This window comes from Bufo bufo, chromosome 10, assembly GCF_905171765.1.
Source record: "Bufo bufo chromosome 10, aBufBuf1.1, whole genome shotgun sequence".
NCBI lineage: Eukaryota > Metazoa > Chordata > Amphibia > Anura > Bufonidae > Bufo > Bufo bufo.
The window spans coordinates 127,637,444-127,652,810 of NC_053398.1; the positions used below are offsets into that span (position 1 = coordinate 127,637,444).

Consider the following 15,367-nt stretch of genomic DNA (forward strand, 5'->3'; position numbering starts at 1 on the left):
TCAACCCCCTGTAAAGCTCCATTCAGACGTCCGCATGATTTTTACGGATCCACTGATAGATGGATCGGATCCGCAAAACGCATACGGACGTCTGAATGAAGCCTTACAGGGGCGTGATCAATGACTGTGGTTATCACCCCATATAGACTCCCTGATCACCCCCCTGTCATTGATTACACCCCTGTCATTGATTACCCCCCTGTAAAGCTCCATACAGACGTCCGCATGATTTTTACGGATCCACTGATAGATGGATCGGATCCGCAAAACGCATCCGGACGTCTGAATGAAGCCTTACAGGGGCGTGATCAATGACTGTGGTGATCACCCCATATAGACTCCCTGATCACCCCCCTGTAAAGCTCCATTCAGATGTCCGCATGATTTTTACGGATGCACTGATAGATGGATCCGATCCGCAAAACGCATCCGGACGTCTGAATGAAGCCTTACAGGGGCGTGATCAATGACTGTGGTGATCACCCCATATAGACTCCCTGATCACCCCCCTGTAAAGCTCCATTCAGATGTCCGCATGATTTTTACGGATGCACTGATAGATGGATCCGATCCGCAAAACGCATCCGGACGTCTGAATGAAGCCTTACAGGGGCATGATCAATGACTGTGGTGATCACCCCATATAGACTCCCTGATCACCCCCCCTGTAAAGCTCCATTCAGATGTCCGCATGATTTTTACGGATGCACTGATAGATGGATCGGATCCGCAAAACGCATCCGGACGTCTGAATGAAGCCTTACAGGGGCGTGATCAATGACTGTGGTGATCACCCCATATAGACTCCCTGATCACCCCCCTGTAAAGCTCCATTCAGATGTCCGCATGATTTTTACGGATGCACTGATAGATGGATCCGATCCGCAAAACGCATCCGGACGTCTGAATGAAGCCTTACAGGGGCATGATCAATGACTGTGGTGATCACCCCATATAGACTCCCTGATCACCCCCCCTGTAAAGCTCCATTCAGATGTCCGCATGATTTTTACGGATGCACTGATAGATGGATCGGATCCGCAAAACGCATCCGGACGTCTGAATGAAGCCTTACAGGGGCGTGATCAATGACTGTGGTGATCACCCCATATAGACTCCCTGATCACCCCCCTGTCATTGATTACCCCCCTGTAAAGCTCCATTCAGACGTCCGCATGATTTTTACGGATCCACTGATAGATGGATCGGATCCGCAAAACGCATCCGGACGTCTGAATGAAGCCTTACAGGGGCGTGATCAATGACTGTGGTGATCACCCCATATAGACTCCCTGATCACCCCCCTGTCATTGATTACACCCCTGTCATTGATTACCCCCCTGTAAAGCTCCATTCAGACGTCCGCATGATTTTTACGGATCCACTGATAGATGGATCGGATCCGCAAAACGCATCCGGACGTCTGAATGAAGCCTTACAGGGGCATGATCAATGACTGTGGTGATCACCCCATATAGACTCCCTGATCACCCCCCTGTCATTGATCACCCCCCCTGTCATTGATCACCCCCCTGTCATTGATCACCCCTCTGTCATTGATCACCCCCCCTGTCATTGATCACCCCCCTGTCATTTATAACCCCCCTGTCATTGATCACCCCCCTGTAAGGCTCCATTCAGACATTTTTTTGGCCCAAGTTAGCGGAATTTTTTTTTTTTTTTCTTACAAAGTCTCATATTCCACTAACTTGTGTCAAAAAATAAAATCTCACATGAACTCACCATACCCCTCACGGAATCCAAATGCGTAAAATTTTTTAGACATTTATATTCCAGACTTCTTCTCACGCTTTAGGGCCCCTAGAATGCCAGGGCAGTATAAATACCCCACATGTGACCCCATTTCGGAAAGAAGACACCCCCAGGTATTCCGTGAGGGGCATATTGAGTCCATGAAAGATTGAAATTTTTGTCCCAAGTTAGCGGAACGGGAGACTTTGTGAGAAAAAAATTAAAAATATCAATTTCCGCTAACTTGTGCCAAAAAAAATTTTTTTCTATGAACTCGCCATGCCCCTCATTGAATACCTTGGGGTGTCTTCTTTCCAAAATGGGGTCACATGTGGGGTATTTATACTGCCCTGGCATTCTAGGGGCCCCAAAGCGTGAGAAGAAGTCTGGTATCCAAATGTCTAAAAATGCCCTCCTAAAAGGAATTTGGGCACCTTTGCGCATCTAGGCTGCAAAAAAGTGTCACACATCTGGTATCGCCGTACTCAGGAGAAGTTGGGGAATGTGTTTTGGGGTGTCATTTTACATATACCCATGCTGGGTGAGAGAAATATCTTGGTCAAATGCCAACTTTGTATAAAAAAATGGGAAAAGTTGTCTTTTGCCAAGATATTTCTCTCACCCAGCAAGGGTATATGTAAAATGACACCCCAAAACACATTCCCCAACTTCTCCTGAATACGGCGATACCACATGTGTGACACTTTTTTGCAGCCTAGGTGGGCAAAGGGGCCCATATTCCAAAGAGCACCTTTCGGATTTCACAGGTCATTTACCTACTTACCACACATTAGGGCCCCTGGAAAATGCCAGGGCAGTATAACTACCCCACAAGTGACCCCATTTTGGAAAGAAGACACCCCAAGGTATTCCGTGAGGGGCATGGCGAGTTCCTAGAATTTTTTATTTTTTGTCACAAGTTAGTGGAAAATGCTGATTTTTTTTTTTTTTTTTTTTTTCATACAAAGTCTCATATTCCACTAACTTGTGACAAAAAATAAAAACTTCCATGAACTCACTATGCCCATCAGCGAATACCTTGGGGTGTCTTCTTTCCAAAATGGGGTCACTTGTGGGGTAGTTATACTGCCCTGGCATTCTAGTGGCCCAAATGTGTGGTAAGGAGTTTGAAATCAAATTCTGTAATAAATGACCTGTGAAATCCGAAAGGTGCTCTTTGGAATATGGGCCCCTTTGCCCACCTAGGCTGCAAAAAAGTGTCACACATCTGGTATCTCCGTACTCAGGAGAAGGTGGGGAATGTGTTTTGGGGTGTCATTTTACATATACCCCTGCTGGGTGAGAGAAATATCTTGGCAAAAGACAACTTTTCCCATTTTTTTATACAAAGTTGGCATTTGACCAAGATATTTCTCTCACCCAGCATGGGTATATGTAAAAAGACACCCCAAAACACATTCCCCAACTTCTACTGAATACGGAGATACCAGATGTGTGACAGTTTTTTGCAGCCTAGGTGGGCAAAGGGGCCCATATTCCAAAGAGCACCTTTCGGATTTCACTCGTCATTTTTTACAGAATTTGATTTCAAACTCCTTACCACACATTTGGGCCCCTAGAATGCCAGGGCAGTATAACTACCCCACAAGTGACCCCATTTTGGAAAGAAGAGACCCCAAGGTATTCGCTGATGGGCATAGTGAGTTCATGGAAGTTTTTATTTTTTGTCACAAGTTAGTGGAATATGAGACTTTGTATGAAAAAAAAAAAAAAAAAAAAATTCATCATTTTCCACTAACTTGTGACAAAAAATAAAAAATTCTAGGAACTTGCCATGCCCCTCACGAAATACCTTGGGGTGTCTTCTTTCCAAAATGGGGTCACTTGTGGGGTAGTTATACTGCCCTGGCATTCTAGGGGCCCAAATGTGTGGTAAGGAGTTTGAAATCAAATTCTGTAAAAAATGACGAGTGAAATCCGAAAGGTGCTCTTTGGAATATGGGCCCCTTTGCCCACCTAGGCTGCAAAAAAGTGTCACACATCTGGTATTGCCGTACTCAGGAGAAGGTGGGGAATGTGTTTTGGGGTGTCTTTTTACATATACCCATGCTGGGTGAGAGAAATATCTTGGCAAAAGACAACTTTTCCCATTTTTTTATACAAAGTTGGCATTTGACCAAGATATTTCTCTCACCCAGCATGGGTATATGTAAAAAGACACCCCTAAACACATTCCTCAACTTCTCCTGAATACAGAGATACCAGATGTGTGACACTTTTTTGCAGCCTAGGTGGGCAAAGGGGCCCATATTCCAAAGAGCACCTTTCGGATTTCACTCGTCATTTTTTACAGAATTTGATTTCAAACTCCTTACCACACATTTGGGCCCCTAGAATGCCAGGGCAGTATAACTACCCCACAAGTGACCCCATTTTGGAAAGAAGAGACCCCAAGGTATTTCGTGATGGGCATAGTGAGTTCATAGAAGTTTTTATTTTTTGTCACAAGTTAGTGGAATATGAGACTTTGTAAGGAAAAAAAAAAAAAAAAAAAAAATCATCATTTTCCGCTAACTTGTGACAAAAAATAAAAAGTTCTATGAACTCACTATGCCCATCAGCGAATACCTTAGGGTGTGTACTTTCCGAAATGGGGTCATTTGTGGGGTGTTTGTACTGTCTGGGCATTGTAGAACCTCAGGAAACATGACAGGTGCTCAGAAAGTCAGAGCTGCTTCAAAAAGCGGAAATTCACATTTTTGTACCATAGTTTGTAAACGCTATAACTTTTACCCAAACCATTTTTTTTTTACCCAAACATTTTTTTTTTATCAAAGACATGTAGAACTATAAATTTAGAGCAAAATTTCTATATGGATCTCGTTTTTTTTGCAAAATTTTACAACTGAAAGTGAAAAATGTCATTTTTTTGCAAAAAAATCGTTAAATTTCGATTAATAACAAAAAAAGTAAAAATGTCAGCAGCAATGAAATACCACCAAATGAAAGCTCTATTAGTGAGAAGAAAAGGAGGTAAAATTCATTTGGGTGGTAAGTTGCATGACCGAGCAATAAACGGTGAAAGTAGTGTAGGTCAGAAGTGTAAAAAGTGGCCTGGTCTTTCAGGGTGTTTAAGCACTGGGGGCTGAGGTGGTTAAAGAGGTTGTCCGGTCCCAAAATCAAAAATCTATTTTTATGTGCTCCTAACACCCCTCGCCATGCATACATAAGCCCCCAATACCCGTTTTTCATGTCCGAGCTTTCCTTCCCCCTGGAAGACATCAGATTATCCTGGCAGATCTGTTTACTTTCTCCCCTTCTTGTTTTGTTGAATACATAACTTTATTGATACACAAGCCTGGCTGCACTGCACAGAGATGAGTCACAGGCTGGCCGCGCCCCCACACTGCTCTGCCTGCAGCAGCCACACCCACTACACCTCCTGTGTCCATGTTACTACACCCAGACAGGAATCTACTTCTCACCCAGTGTCTAAATCCCATCACTGACCGTCCACAGGCTCTGCCCTCATGTGTATCTAATCCTATCCTGTGTGATACAGCCTGCTGAGCTGTGTATCTAACCCCATCACTGACCGTCCACAGGCTCTGCCCTCATGTGTATCTAATCCTATCCTGTGTGATACAGCCTGCTGAGCTGTGTATCTAACCCCATCACTGACCGTCCACAGGCTCTGCCCTCACCATCTCCAGAGTGTGATAAACAGCTGGAATCGGCAAGCGTATCTAAACACATCTGTATCTAATCCTAACCTGTATGTGTGCCTGATACAGAGCCTGTTATGTGCGATACTGACTGCTGAGTGGTGTATCTAATCCCATCTTCTATGATACAGCCAGCTGAACCCTTATGCACACGACCGTATCCATTTTGCGATCCACATTTTTTGCAGTCCCATTGAGTTCTATGGATTTGAGGTCCTCATTTTGAGGACCAGAATAGGACATGTTCTGTCTTTACTGCAACTGACATACGGATGTAGAAAACACTCTGATGACGTCCCTGTGCTTTCCACATCCGTATGTCAGTTCTGCGAAAGATAGAACATGTCCTATTCTGGTCCTCATAATGCAGATCTAAAACCCATAGAACTCAATGGGACTGCAAAAAATGTGAATCGCACATGGACAGTAACCTTATTTAGTGGATCGGCGACTTGCAGACTGCAAAACAGATACGGTTCTGTGCACGAGCCCTATCACTTATACTCAGCGCCCATAAGAAATGACATCCACAGTGCCCCCATAACAGTGACGTCCACAGTGCGTCCATAACAGTGACATCCACAGTGCCCCCAATAAGGTCCATTCACACGTCCGTGAATGTGTCCGCACCCATTCCGCAAATTGTGGAACGGGTGTGGACCCATTCATTCTCTTTGGGGCAGGAATGGATGCGGACAGCACACAGTGTGCTGTCCGCATCCGCATTTCCAGAGCGCTCCCCCGATCTTCCGTTCCGTGGCTCCGGAAAAAAAATAGAACATGTCCTTGCGGACAAGAATAGGCAGTTCTATGGGGGTGCCGGCCGGGTGTATTGCGGATCCGCAAAACACTACGGATGTGTGAATGGACCCTAACAGTAACGTGCACAATACCCCATAACAGTGACGTCCACAGTACCCCCCATAACAGTGACACCCACAGTGCCCCCAATACAGTGACGTCTACAGTGCCCCATAACAGTGCCATCCAGTGCCCCTAGTGCCATCCAATGCCCCCTATTTGTCAGCCAGTGCCCCCTAGAACCATCCAGTACCCCCACTATGCCATGCAGTGCCCCTGTTTGCCATCAATTGCCCCCCTTGTGCCATCCAGTTCCCCCATTGTGCCATACATTGCCCCATTGTGCCATCCATTGCCTCATTGTGCCATCTAGTGCCCCCTTGCCATCCAGTGCCCCTGTTTGCCATGCATTGCTCCCTTCTGCCATCGAGAGTCCCCATTGTGCCATCCATTGCCCACTTGTGCCATCCAGTGCAATCATTGTGCCATGCAGTGCCCCGTTTGCCATCCTGTTCCCCCATTGTGCCATCCATTGCCCCATTGTGCCATCCAGTGCCTCCTTGTTTGCCATCCAGTGCCCCTGTTTGCCATGCATTGCCTCCTTGTGCCATCCAGTGTCCCCATTGTGCCATCAATTGCCCCCTTGTGCCATCAATTGCCCCTTGTGCCATCCATTGCCCCCTTGTGCCATGCAGTGCCCCCTGTTTGCCATGCATTGCCCCCTTTTTTGCCATGCAGTGCCCCTTGTATGCCATGCAGTGCCCCCTTGTTTGCCATCCAGTGCCCCTGTTTGCCATCCATTGTCCCCTTGTGCCATCCAGTGCCCCCTTGTTTGCCATCCAGTGCCTCCTTGTTTGCCATCCAGTGTCCCTGTTTGCCATGCATTGCCTCCTTGTGCCATCCAGTGTCCCCATTGTGCCATCCATTGCCCCCTTGTGCCATCCATTGCCCCCTTGTGCCATGCAGTGCCCCCTTGTTTGTCATGCATTGCTCCACTTGTGCCATCCATTGCCCCACTTGTGCCATCCATTGCGCCCATGTGTCATCCACTGTTCCCCAGTGACATCCAGTGCCCCCATGTGCCATCCTCATTTCCCCAAAGTGCCATCCACAGTTCCACAGTGCCCCCCCCCCCCCCATGTGCCAGTCAGTGCCCCCAGTGAGATCCACAGCATAGCAATCAGCCACTGTACCCTGCAGAGAGCGGCCGGCAATCCCGCGCATGCGCACTAGCATTCAGCATAGTGCGCTTATGTGGTGAGTGAAGATGGCCGCCCGGCGCTTTCTTCAGCAGGAGGCGGTGACATCACTCGTGATCCGTCTCCTGCTCAAGAAAGGAAGAGAAGACAAGAAGACTGACTTCGGCCGAAAAGCAAAGAAAACCCATCTGGAGGGACCACGTGACCGGGAGGCAAATCTCAAGAACGGCTGCACTGTGGAAGGTAAGTATGTGATCAATAATCTTTCCTTCACAGGTTAGCTTTTAATACCCAAAAAAAGGTTAAGCCCGGAGAACCCCTTTTAGTCCCACTCTTCCCTACAGCTCTGGACGTCATTGGCACATGCACAGTAGGGATCTGCAGTGCTTAGACAACCAAAGCAGAAGCTCCGTGCATGCGCCAATCCTGCGCACAGACGCTAGATTACAGGACCAGACCCTGTCAATCAATGGGAAAAGAGGAGTGACAGGAGGAGCAGGGCGTTGAAAGTCTGGTGCGCAGTGGGGCTCCGGCTGCCCCTCAGTGCTCCCATAAGCTCATTTACATAGAAATAAAAATGAGTTTTTATTTAGCAAGGTGTCCACTTACCTCCAGGCTACAGCCTTATCATAATAAGGATTGTGGTTTTTCTGTACTTACAAAGCTAACACTATTACTGGTTTCATTATAATCATATACTGTGCCTGCAAATAAAGCAATAATATGTATATTAGCTTTCTAAGCATAGAAATCCACTCTGCTCATTATGGTAAGGCTATAGCGATATGTACATGCTAGCCCACATGTCTAGGACACAGCTCTGCCCTCAGCATGCTGATATCTAGCCCTGTCAATCGAGGGGAGGGTGCAGAGCACAAGGGGTGTTAAAAAAGCAGTGCTCCAAGGACTCATCCCAGGCCCCCTGGTGCTCCAAGTTGCTAATTTGTATAGGAATAAAAAAGCAAATACTTCTGCAGCTTTTTAGCATACAGACAAAAGAAAGGTATTGTATTAATCAGCCTGATCAACCCCTACCTGGGAGTATGTCTCTTTAAATGTATTAACAGGCTGGTCCATACCGGGGGATCTAAGAGCAGGGGACCCTCCCTAGGATGTGTATATGCCCCAATGTGATGCTAGACTGGAAATTTGCATTATGAATACAAGTCTTTCTGTTCTTTATAATCACTCCCTAATAATGTCAAGGGGAACGAGAAGTGAGCGAGAAAAATTGGTCACAGAGAAGAATACCCATTACTAGGAAAAGACGAGCACACAATAAGCAAGATAGATTCCCCTCCATCTCGACCCGCACAGCCCCCTCCTTCATCACCTTGAATCAGCATTGGTTTCATGCTAAAACTTGTTTTGGAGCTTAATGTGATAATTCCCAGGGTGCAGAAGACAGCAAAAGACAGCAGATGCCAACTCATCCCTCTGAGTATTTCTAGCAAGAAAAGCTTTTTTTTCCCGTAATTAGTAGGGTAATTTTATAATGGAATTAATTAATGGCGGCGCTTAGCAGCTGGCATGAAAAAATTACAAGTGTAAGGATTTGCGTTATCGATGACTCGTAATGTCCAAATGGGCTTCTAAAATGAGAAGAAATTGGCGTACAAGAAAAATAATTGCAAAGACATCCCAGTCAAAGGGGAAAGTCGCTGTGAAGAAAGACCAAAAAGACTTCTCGGTGACAACATGAATGTCTCAAACACCGGGATGACCCTTGGTCCCAAAAATTCTACTTGTTGCTCTCTGCAACTTTTTAAAGGGTTTGTGCCAAGTTTTTAAGTTATAAATAAGTAGCTAATCATTGTGGGTCTGACCACTGGGGCACCCACCAATACTGAGAACGTGGGTCCTGTTCCCCCGTTCTAATGGAGCAGCGGGTCAAGCAAGCACTCTGCACCTCCATTCATTCTCTGTGACCCAGTGATAGCCAAGCGCTGTACTTGGTTAGCTCCGGGGCTCCCATAAGGAAGGAATAGAGCGGCTGTGCACATGCACGACCTGCCACTCCGTCATAACAGGGAAAATTGACCCCCGTTCTCAGGTCCCAGTGCATTCAGCTAGTTATCCCCAATCCTGTGACTAGTGGATAATTTACTACAACATAACTTGGTACAACAGCTTTAACCCTTATTCCTGATACATTCACAGGTCCAGGATGCTGAGATATGAGGAGAAGTTTAACTTTCGAGAACTGTTGACCTTATTTTTTTCCAAAAATAAGGACAATCTGGTTTGTGTGAGAGTCTTCTGACTGCCCCTTCTGGCTGATATCATGGTAAATAATCATGGTGGATTCAGGGTCAGACTAGGGTTCCTTGGGCATATCAGAGGAAATTATTTTTGAGGTCCGACCCTATATCATCAATAAAGTTCAATAGGTTTTGAATCAAATAGGCCATAGTGGCAAGTGAATGGCTTCAAAGGCAACTCCAAATGGTTTATTTTCTCCTGGTTCAAAGCCAGGCCCAGAGGATCCTCTGGTATTCTGGTGGGCCAGTCCAACCGTGGGTGGATTTCTGTATGTCCAAAACTTCTTTTTTTGTTGTTGTTGTGGGGAGATGAGCTGATGGAGTTTGGCCATGGTTTGAAAAAGGGGCCTGCTCAGGTTTACTGAATATTATTTATTGGGATTCTCATGCCCAACGTTACAGGAGCATAAGGAGTTAAAGGGGTTTTCCAGGATTGTCAAATTATAAAGATAGGCTATCAATATGAGATCAGTGGGGGGTCCAACTCTCAGCACCCCCGCCGATCAACTGTTTGAGGAAGCTGCGGCACTCACCAGAGCTCCTATGAGCGCCATGGCCTCTTCGCAGCTTACCAAGCACAGCGTTATCCATTGGATGTGCTTGGTATCACAGCTCAGCCCCATTCACTTCGATGGGACTGAGCTGCACCTAGGCCATGTGACCAATGAACGTTATATCACCTGGGCGAGGAAGAGGCCTAAGCGCTCCAGGAGTGCCACAACCTCTTTGAGCAGCTGATCCTGAGGATAGTCCATCAATATGAAAATCCAGGAAAACCTCTTTAACAGAATGGCAGTGGTAACCAGTACCAGAAGTACCAGTTAATTTTGAGGGTCCTCCTCACGTCTATACTCACCACTACCGAGCACGCATGTTTATGAGGAGGTCTGGACAGGTAGCTCTTGCAAAAAAAAAGACATATCCATCAAGTTCAGCCTTTCACACAGGGCTATGGAGTCATCAAACTTCTGCCACATGCTGCCCTGGTGCAGACATCAGTCTCCCATGGTAGATTTTGCATTGAGGTCCAGAAGCTGCAAGTTACAGCTCTGTATTGGGGACCTAATTACTATAGGTGGGACATTAAAAAATGTTCTGTGCTCTTATCTATTAACACAAAACCCCTTAAAAAAGGGATTTATTATTAATTAGTAGATATCTTGACCTTGTTGTTGCATCACTTTTGGTTCCACCAGACTTGATTTCAGGAAGCTGATTTAGAAGTTGGGCTTCCTTTCTCGTGATCATCTCCAGCTTGAGGCCACTCTTTAAACATCACTATCTTCAGGAATGAATAGTTTCAGATAATAACGAGGAAAGGGGTTATCACCGTGCTGGAAGGAGCAATTAAAAATATCCACCTCTGGTCAAAACTGAACTCTCAAGGTTCCTTCTAATCTTGATGTACCTGTCACTCAAATATTTGATGGACACATTTCTAAATCGGGAACAATCAGGAATCTTTCTATCATGCCTGAAGACGCTGCTCTGTCTGAAAGGAAAGCCAAAAAAGACGTGTATAACAGAACCGTAGAAAGTAGAGACTTAGAAAGGGTTATTGAAAATGTGTCCAGGATGATGAGGAATAAAATATACAGGTTTCCACATTAGTTTCTGGAGGGGTTTTGGGTCTGTGTAGGGATACAAATTTGTAGGTATTGTCAAGGGCACATTTGGCATTTCTGGGGAACCATACAAAGTTATGTCTGGTGGCCCTAGTCACACCACAAAGCTCTGCTCCATCACACTGCTAAGCCCCACTCTCAGCTTAGCAGTACAGCCTGGGCACTTCTGATACAACTCTACTGCTTGTAAGGGATCATCTTCTACATTGGGCCCCTTTGCAGCTGAACTGGCTACACAGATGGTACGTCCAACCATGGGTTTAGTCTTTTGTTTGTTTTTTGTTTTTTGTTTTTTTCAGCCAACTGCTTGCGGCCAGCAGGGGGCCCCTGATCTCTAGAGTACCAAGCATTAGCTTGGTTGGCATGGTGGTACATCCACCCCTGGGTATTGTAGGTGTGACGGGGTTTGCCAGGACTGTAATATCTGATCAGTTGAGGTTAAATTCCCCACACCCCCACCAGCTGAATGAAGAGCGGCTCGTCCCCTTCATGGTTTACGTTGCACAGGGCTGTACACATGGTGATTGTTGTGCCTGATCCTACAACTCACTTCTCTTTAATGTACAGCATTGTGCCTGGTAAAGACTGAATGGGGCACACCACTCACTGGAGTGTCATGTCCAGGGGGTTGCACAGTTTCACCTCCTTCACATGCCCGCACAAAGCATGCAGGACATTGTAGTGTTGAACCACCTGGAAAGCCATACATTGGGATCACTGTCGCCATCAGACAAGGACCTGGTGGAATTCTATTAATTTGTAGGTGGAGGACATATTATTTGCCATAGGTTTCATACACCAGGGAGTTATCTTTATTCTAAGTTCAGGACCTAAGGATCTTGTAGCCAAGGGGGTACACTCGTCTGTAGGTGGTACTTGCACATGTATTGCATTTAATTGGCAGCATAGTGTATGATCATAGCTTTGGGGGTAAATAGCTCAGGGGCTTTGTCCTTTTTCCTTTGGCCTTTCTCCTTATCACAGCTCAGGCAGCGTATCCATTCTGCTGCAACTCTCTCCCTGTCAAGGCTCAGGAGGCATGTCCATTCTGCTGCAGCTCTCTCCCTGTCAAGGCTCAGGAGGCGTGTCCATTCTGCTGCAGCTCTCTCCCTGTCAAAGCTCAGGAGGCGTGTCCATTCTGCTGCAGCTCTCTCCCTGTCAAAGCTCAGGAGGCGTGTCCATTCTGCTGCAGCTCTCTCCCTGTCAAAGCTCAGGAGGTGTATCCTTTCTACTGCAGCTCTCTCTCTGTCAAAGCTCAGGAGGCGTGTCCATTCTGCTGCAGCTCTCTCCCTGTCAAAGCTCAGGAGGCGTGTCCTTTCTACTGCAGCTCTCTCCCTGTCAAAGCTCAGGAGGCGTGTCCATTCTGCTGCAGCTCTCTCCCTGTCAAAGCTCAGGAGGTGTGTCCTTTCTGCTGCAGCTCTCTCCCTGTCAAAGCTCAGGAGGTGTGTCCTTTCTGCTGCAGCTCTCTCCCTGTCAAAGCTCAGGAGGTGTGTCCTTTCTGCTGCAGCTCTCTCCCTGTCAAAGCTCAGGAGGCGTATCCATTCTGCTTCAGCTCTCTTCCCAAAACTGTCAGTGCTCCTAAGAGTAGATAGAGCAGGTGGCAGTTGAAGGATGGAACTGAGCATGTGAGGCCAACTCAGTGTTGTTACTGAGGTGGACAGAGATATAAGAAAGAGAACAAACAGCAGGTGGCGCTATACAGAAACATTTTATTGACTAGCTCAATGGCTATACAACATTTTTGGTTTGAAAGATGTAGAATGTTTTTTGTGGGACAATCCCTTTAAGAGTCGTTTACAATAATCACCCAAATGAACAGTTGTTCATCACTGTCCCATGTAAACAAGTTCAGCGATCAAAGAACAAACAATCAAATACACGTTTGTCGTTGATCCCATCTTGATCATCGTTTGTCGTCATCTCTTCATTTAAAGAGATGTTCTGCTGACCACAATGCAAACTGAATGGGAAGGAACTATGGTTTGAAGGATTATTTGTCCCAACATAGCACATAAGACATCTAGCACTTGCACTTGGGTGCACTTTGTAAGCTGTAATCCCGGAGACAGTATTTTGACCTACATATATACCTGGAGACCTGACCAACACCTCTGAGGCTTCAGGACATCCCTCTGGTTAGGACAAAAGGGTCTGGTAGCTCAATACAAACTTCAACCACCTTCATCTTTCCCTACAGAAATCCACCTAAACCACAGTAACCCTCTTCCGGAGTATTTTGGTTACATCCGAAGCAGCCATGACCCAGCTCTTCTAGTCTCCCCACTGGTTGTGGCTGGGATTGTAATTGGACTGGTTCTTTTTCTTTCCTGTGTTACCATCATCATTGGAAGCCTAAGGAAGGATGGAGGAGACAGAAACTGGCGTCTTGAGAATCCAAGTTATGGTAAGCTAAAACATATACATTTTATAAAGTGTATTGTGGAGGTATACAGTATGTAAGGATTACCTGATATCTCACCTAACTGATAATGGGCAGGTCATCGGTTGGCATTGCGCCTCCACAAGGTGACATAGCTACTGTTCAGTTTGATGTCTCAGACTGGGCCAAGTGGACATCTATAGTCACTACTTCTTATGCCATGTTTTACAGATGGGATCTCCTATGCAACATCTTCCTTCGGAGACTTGAGGTCTGTTTGTACAGGGGACATGTCTCCAGCCTTAGAGTATGGCTCATACCTAGAGCTTAGCACTTCCTATCCAGATTATCCACCATGGTAAGGAAAAGTAGTCTCCTTAAATAAACCATCAAATATCATTTGCCAAGAGTATTATCAAGAACCATATCAGCAGCCCCTCTAATAATCCTGAGCAAGTCCAACCTGCACAGCTGTTAATGATGGCAATTATGTAATTAATATCTGTCATTAATTCTATGGGTAGACCATCGTATGATATGGACAACCTCTGGAATACAAATCCATATCAGATAAGGTGCCACATCTGGTAGATGGATGTTCTCCAGCCACGAGTCTAGCAGGAGCTTTAAAAGCTACGGACACCTTTGCACTGCTTTTTACTTATTGCACATTTGCCTCTTGAATGCAAAATTAAACAACTTTGTAAATGATCTTCATCCAAAATGTTCCACCAGTTTGCTTCTGCAGGATTCTACTCCTGCAAATCGCCTTGTGCATGCTTTCTTCCTTGTCTACAGCCCATGTGAGCTGGCCTCCGTGGATCCTTTCCCCCCACATCTGCAGTGCAGAAACTCCTCCCCCTCCCTGCTGCTATCTCTAAGGCCCCTTTCACACGGGCGAGATTTCCGCGCGGATGCGATGCGTGAGTTGAACGCATTGCACCCGCACTGAATCCTGACCCATTCATTTCTATGGGGCTGTGCAAACGAGCGGTGATTTTCGCGCATCACTTGTGCGTTGCGTGAAAATCGCAGCCTGCTCCTCTTTGTGAGTTTTTCACGCAACGCAGGCCCCATAGAAATGAATGGGGTTGCGTGAAAATCTCAAGCATCCGCAAGCAAGTGCGGATGCGGTGCGATTTTCACGCACGGTTGCTAGGAGACGATCGGGATGGAGACCCGATCATTATTATTTTCCCTTATAACATGGTTATGAGGGAAAATAATAGCATTCTGAATACAGAATGCATAGTAAAATAGGGCTGGAGGGGTTAAATTTTTTTTTATAATAATTAAACTCACCTTAATCCACTTGATCACGCAGCCCGGCTTCTCTTCTGTCTTCTTTGCTGTGTGCAGGAAAAGGACCTGTGGTGACGTCACTCCGGTCATCACATGGTCCGTCACATGATCTTTTACCATGGTGATGGATCATGTGATGACCGGAGTGACGTCACTACAGGTCTTTTTCCTGCACACAGCAAAGAAGACAGAAGAGAAGTCGGGCTGCGCGATCAAGTGGATTAAGGTGAGTTTAATTATTTTTTTTAACCCCTCCAGCCCTATTCTGTATTCAGAATGCTATTATTTTCCCTTATAACCATGTTATAAGGGAAAATAATAATGATCGGGTCTCCATCCTGATCGTCTCCTAGCAACCATG

At 46.0% G+C, this 15,367-nt stretch overlaps 1 protein-coding gene across 1 annotated transcript in view; it reads left to right on the forward strand.

Moving 5' to 3' along the window:
- Positions 1-15,367, forward strand: part of BEAN1 (brain expressed associated with NEDD4 1) — a 32,136-nt gene that overhangs the window by 6,927 nt on the left and 9,842 nt on the right. Inside the window, exons 3-4 of the mRNA XM_040410590.1 lie at positions 13,522-13,728; positions 13,936-14,062. Coding sequence (XP_040266524.1) covers positions 13,522-13,728; positions 13,936-14,062 — 334 coding nt within the window. The remainder of the gene's footprint in view (positions 1-13,521; positions 13,729-13,935; positions 14,063-15,367) is intronic.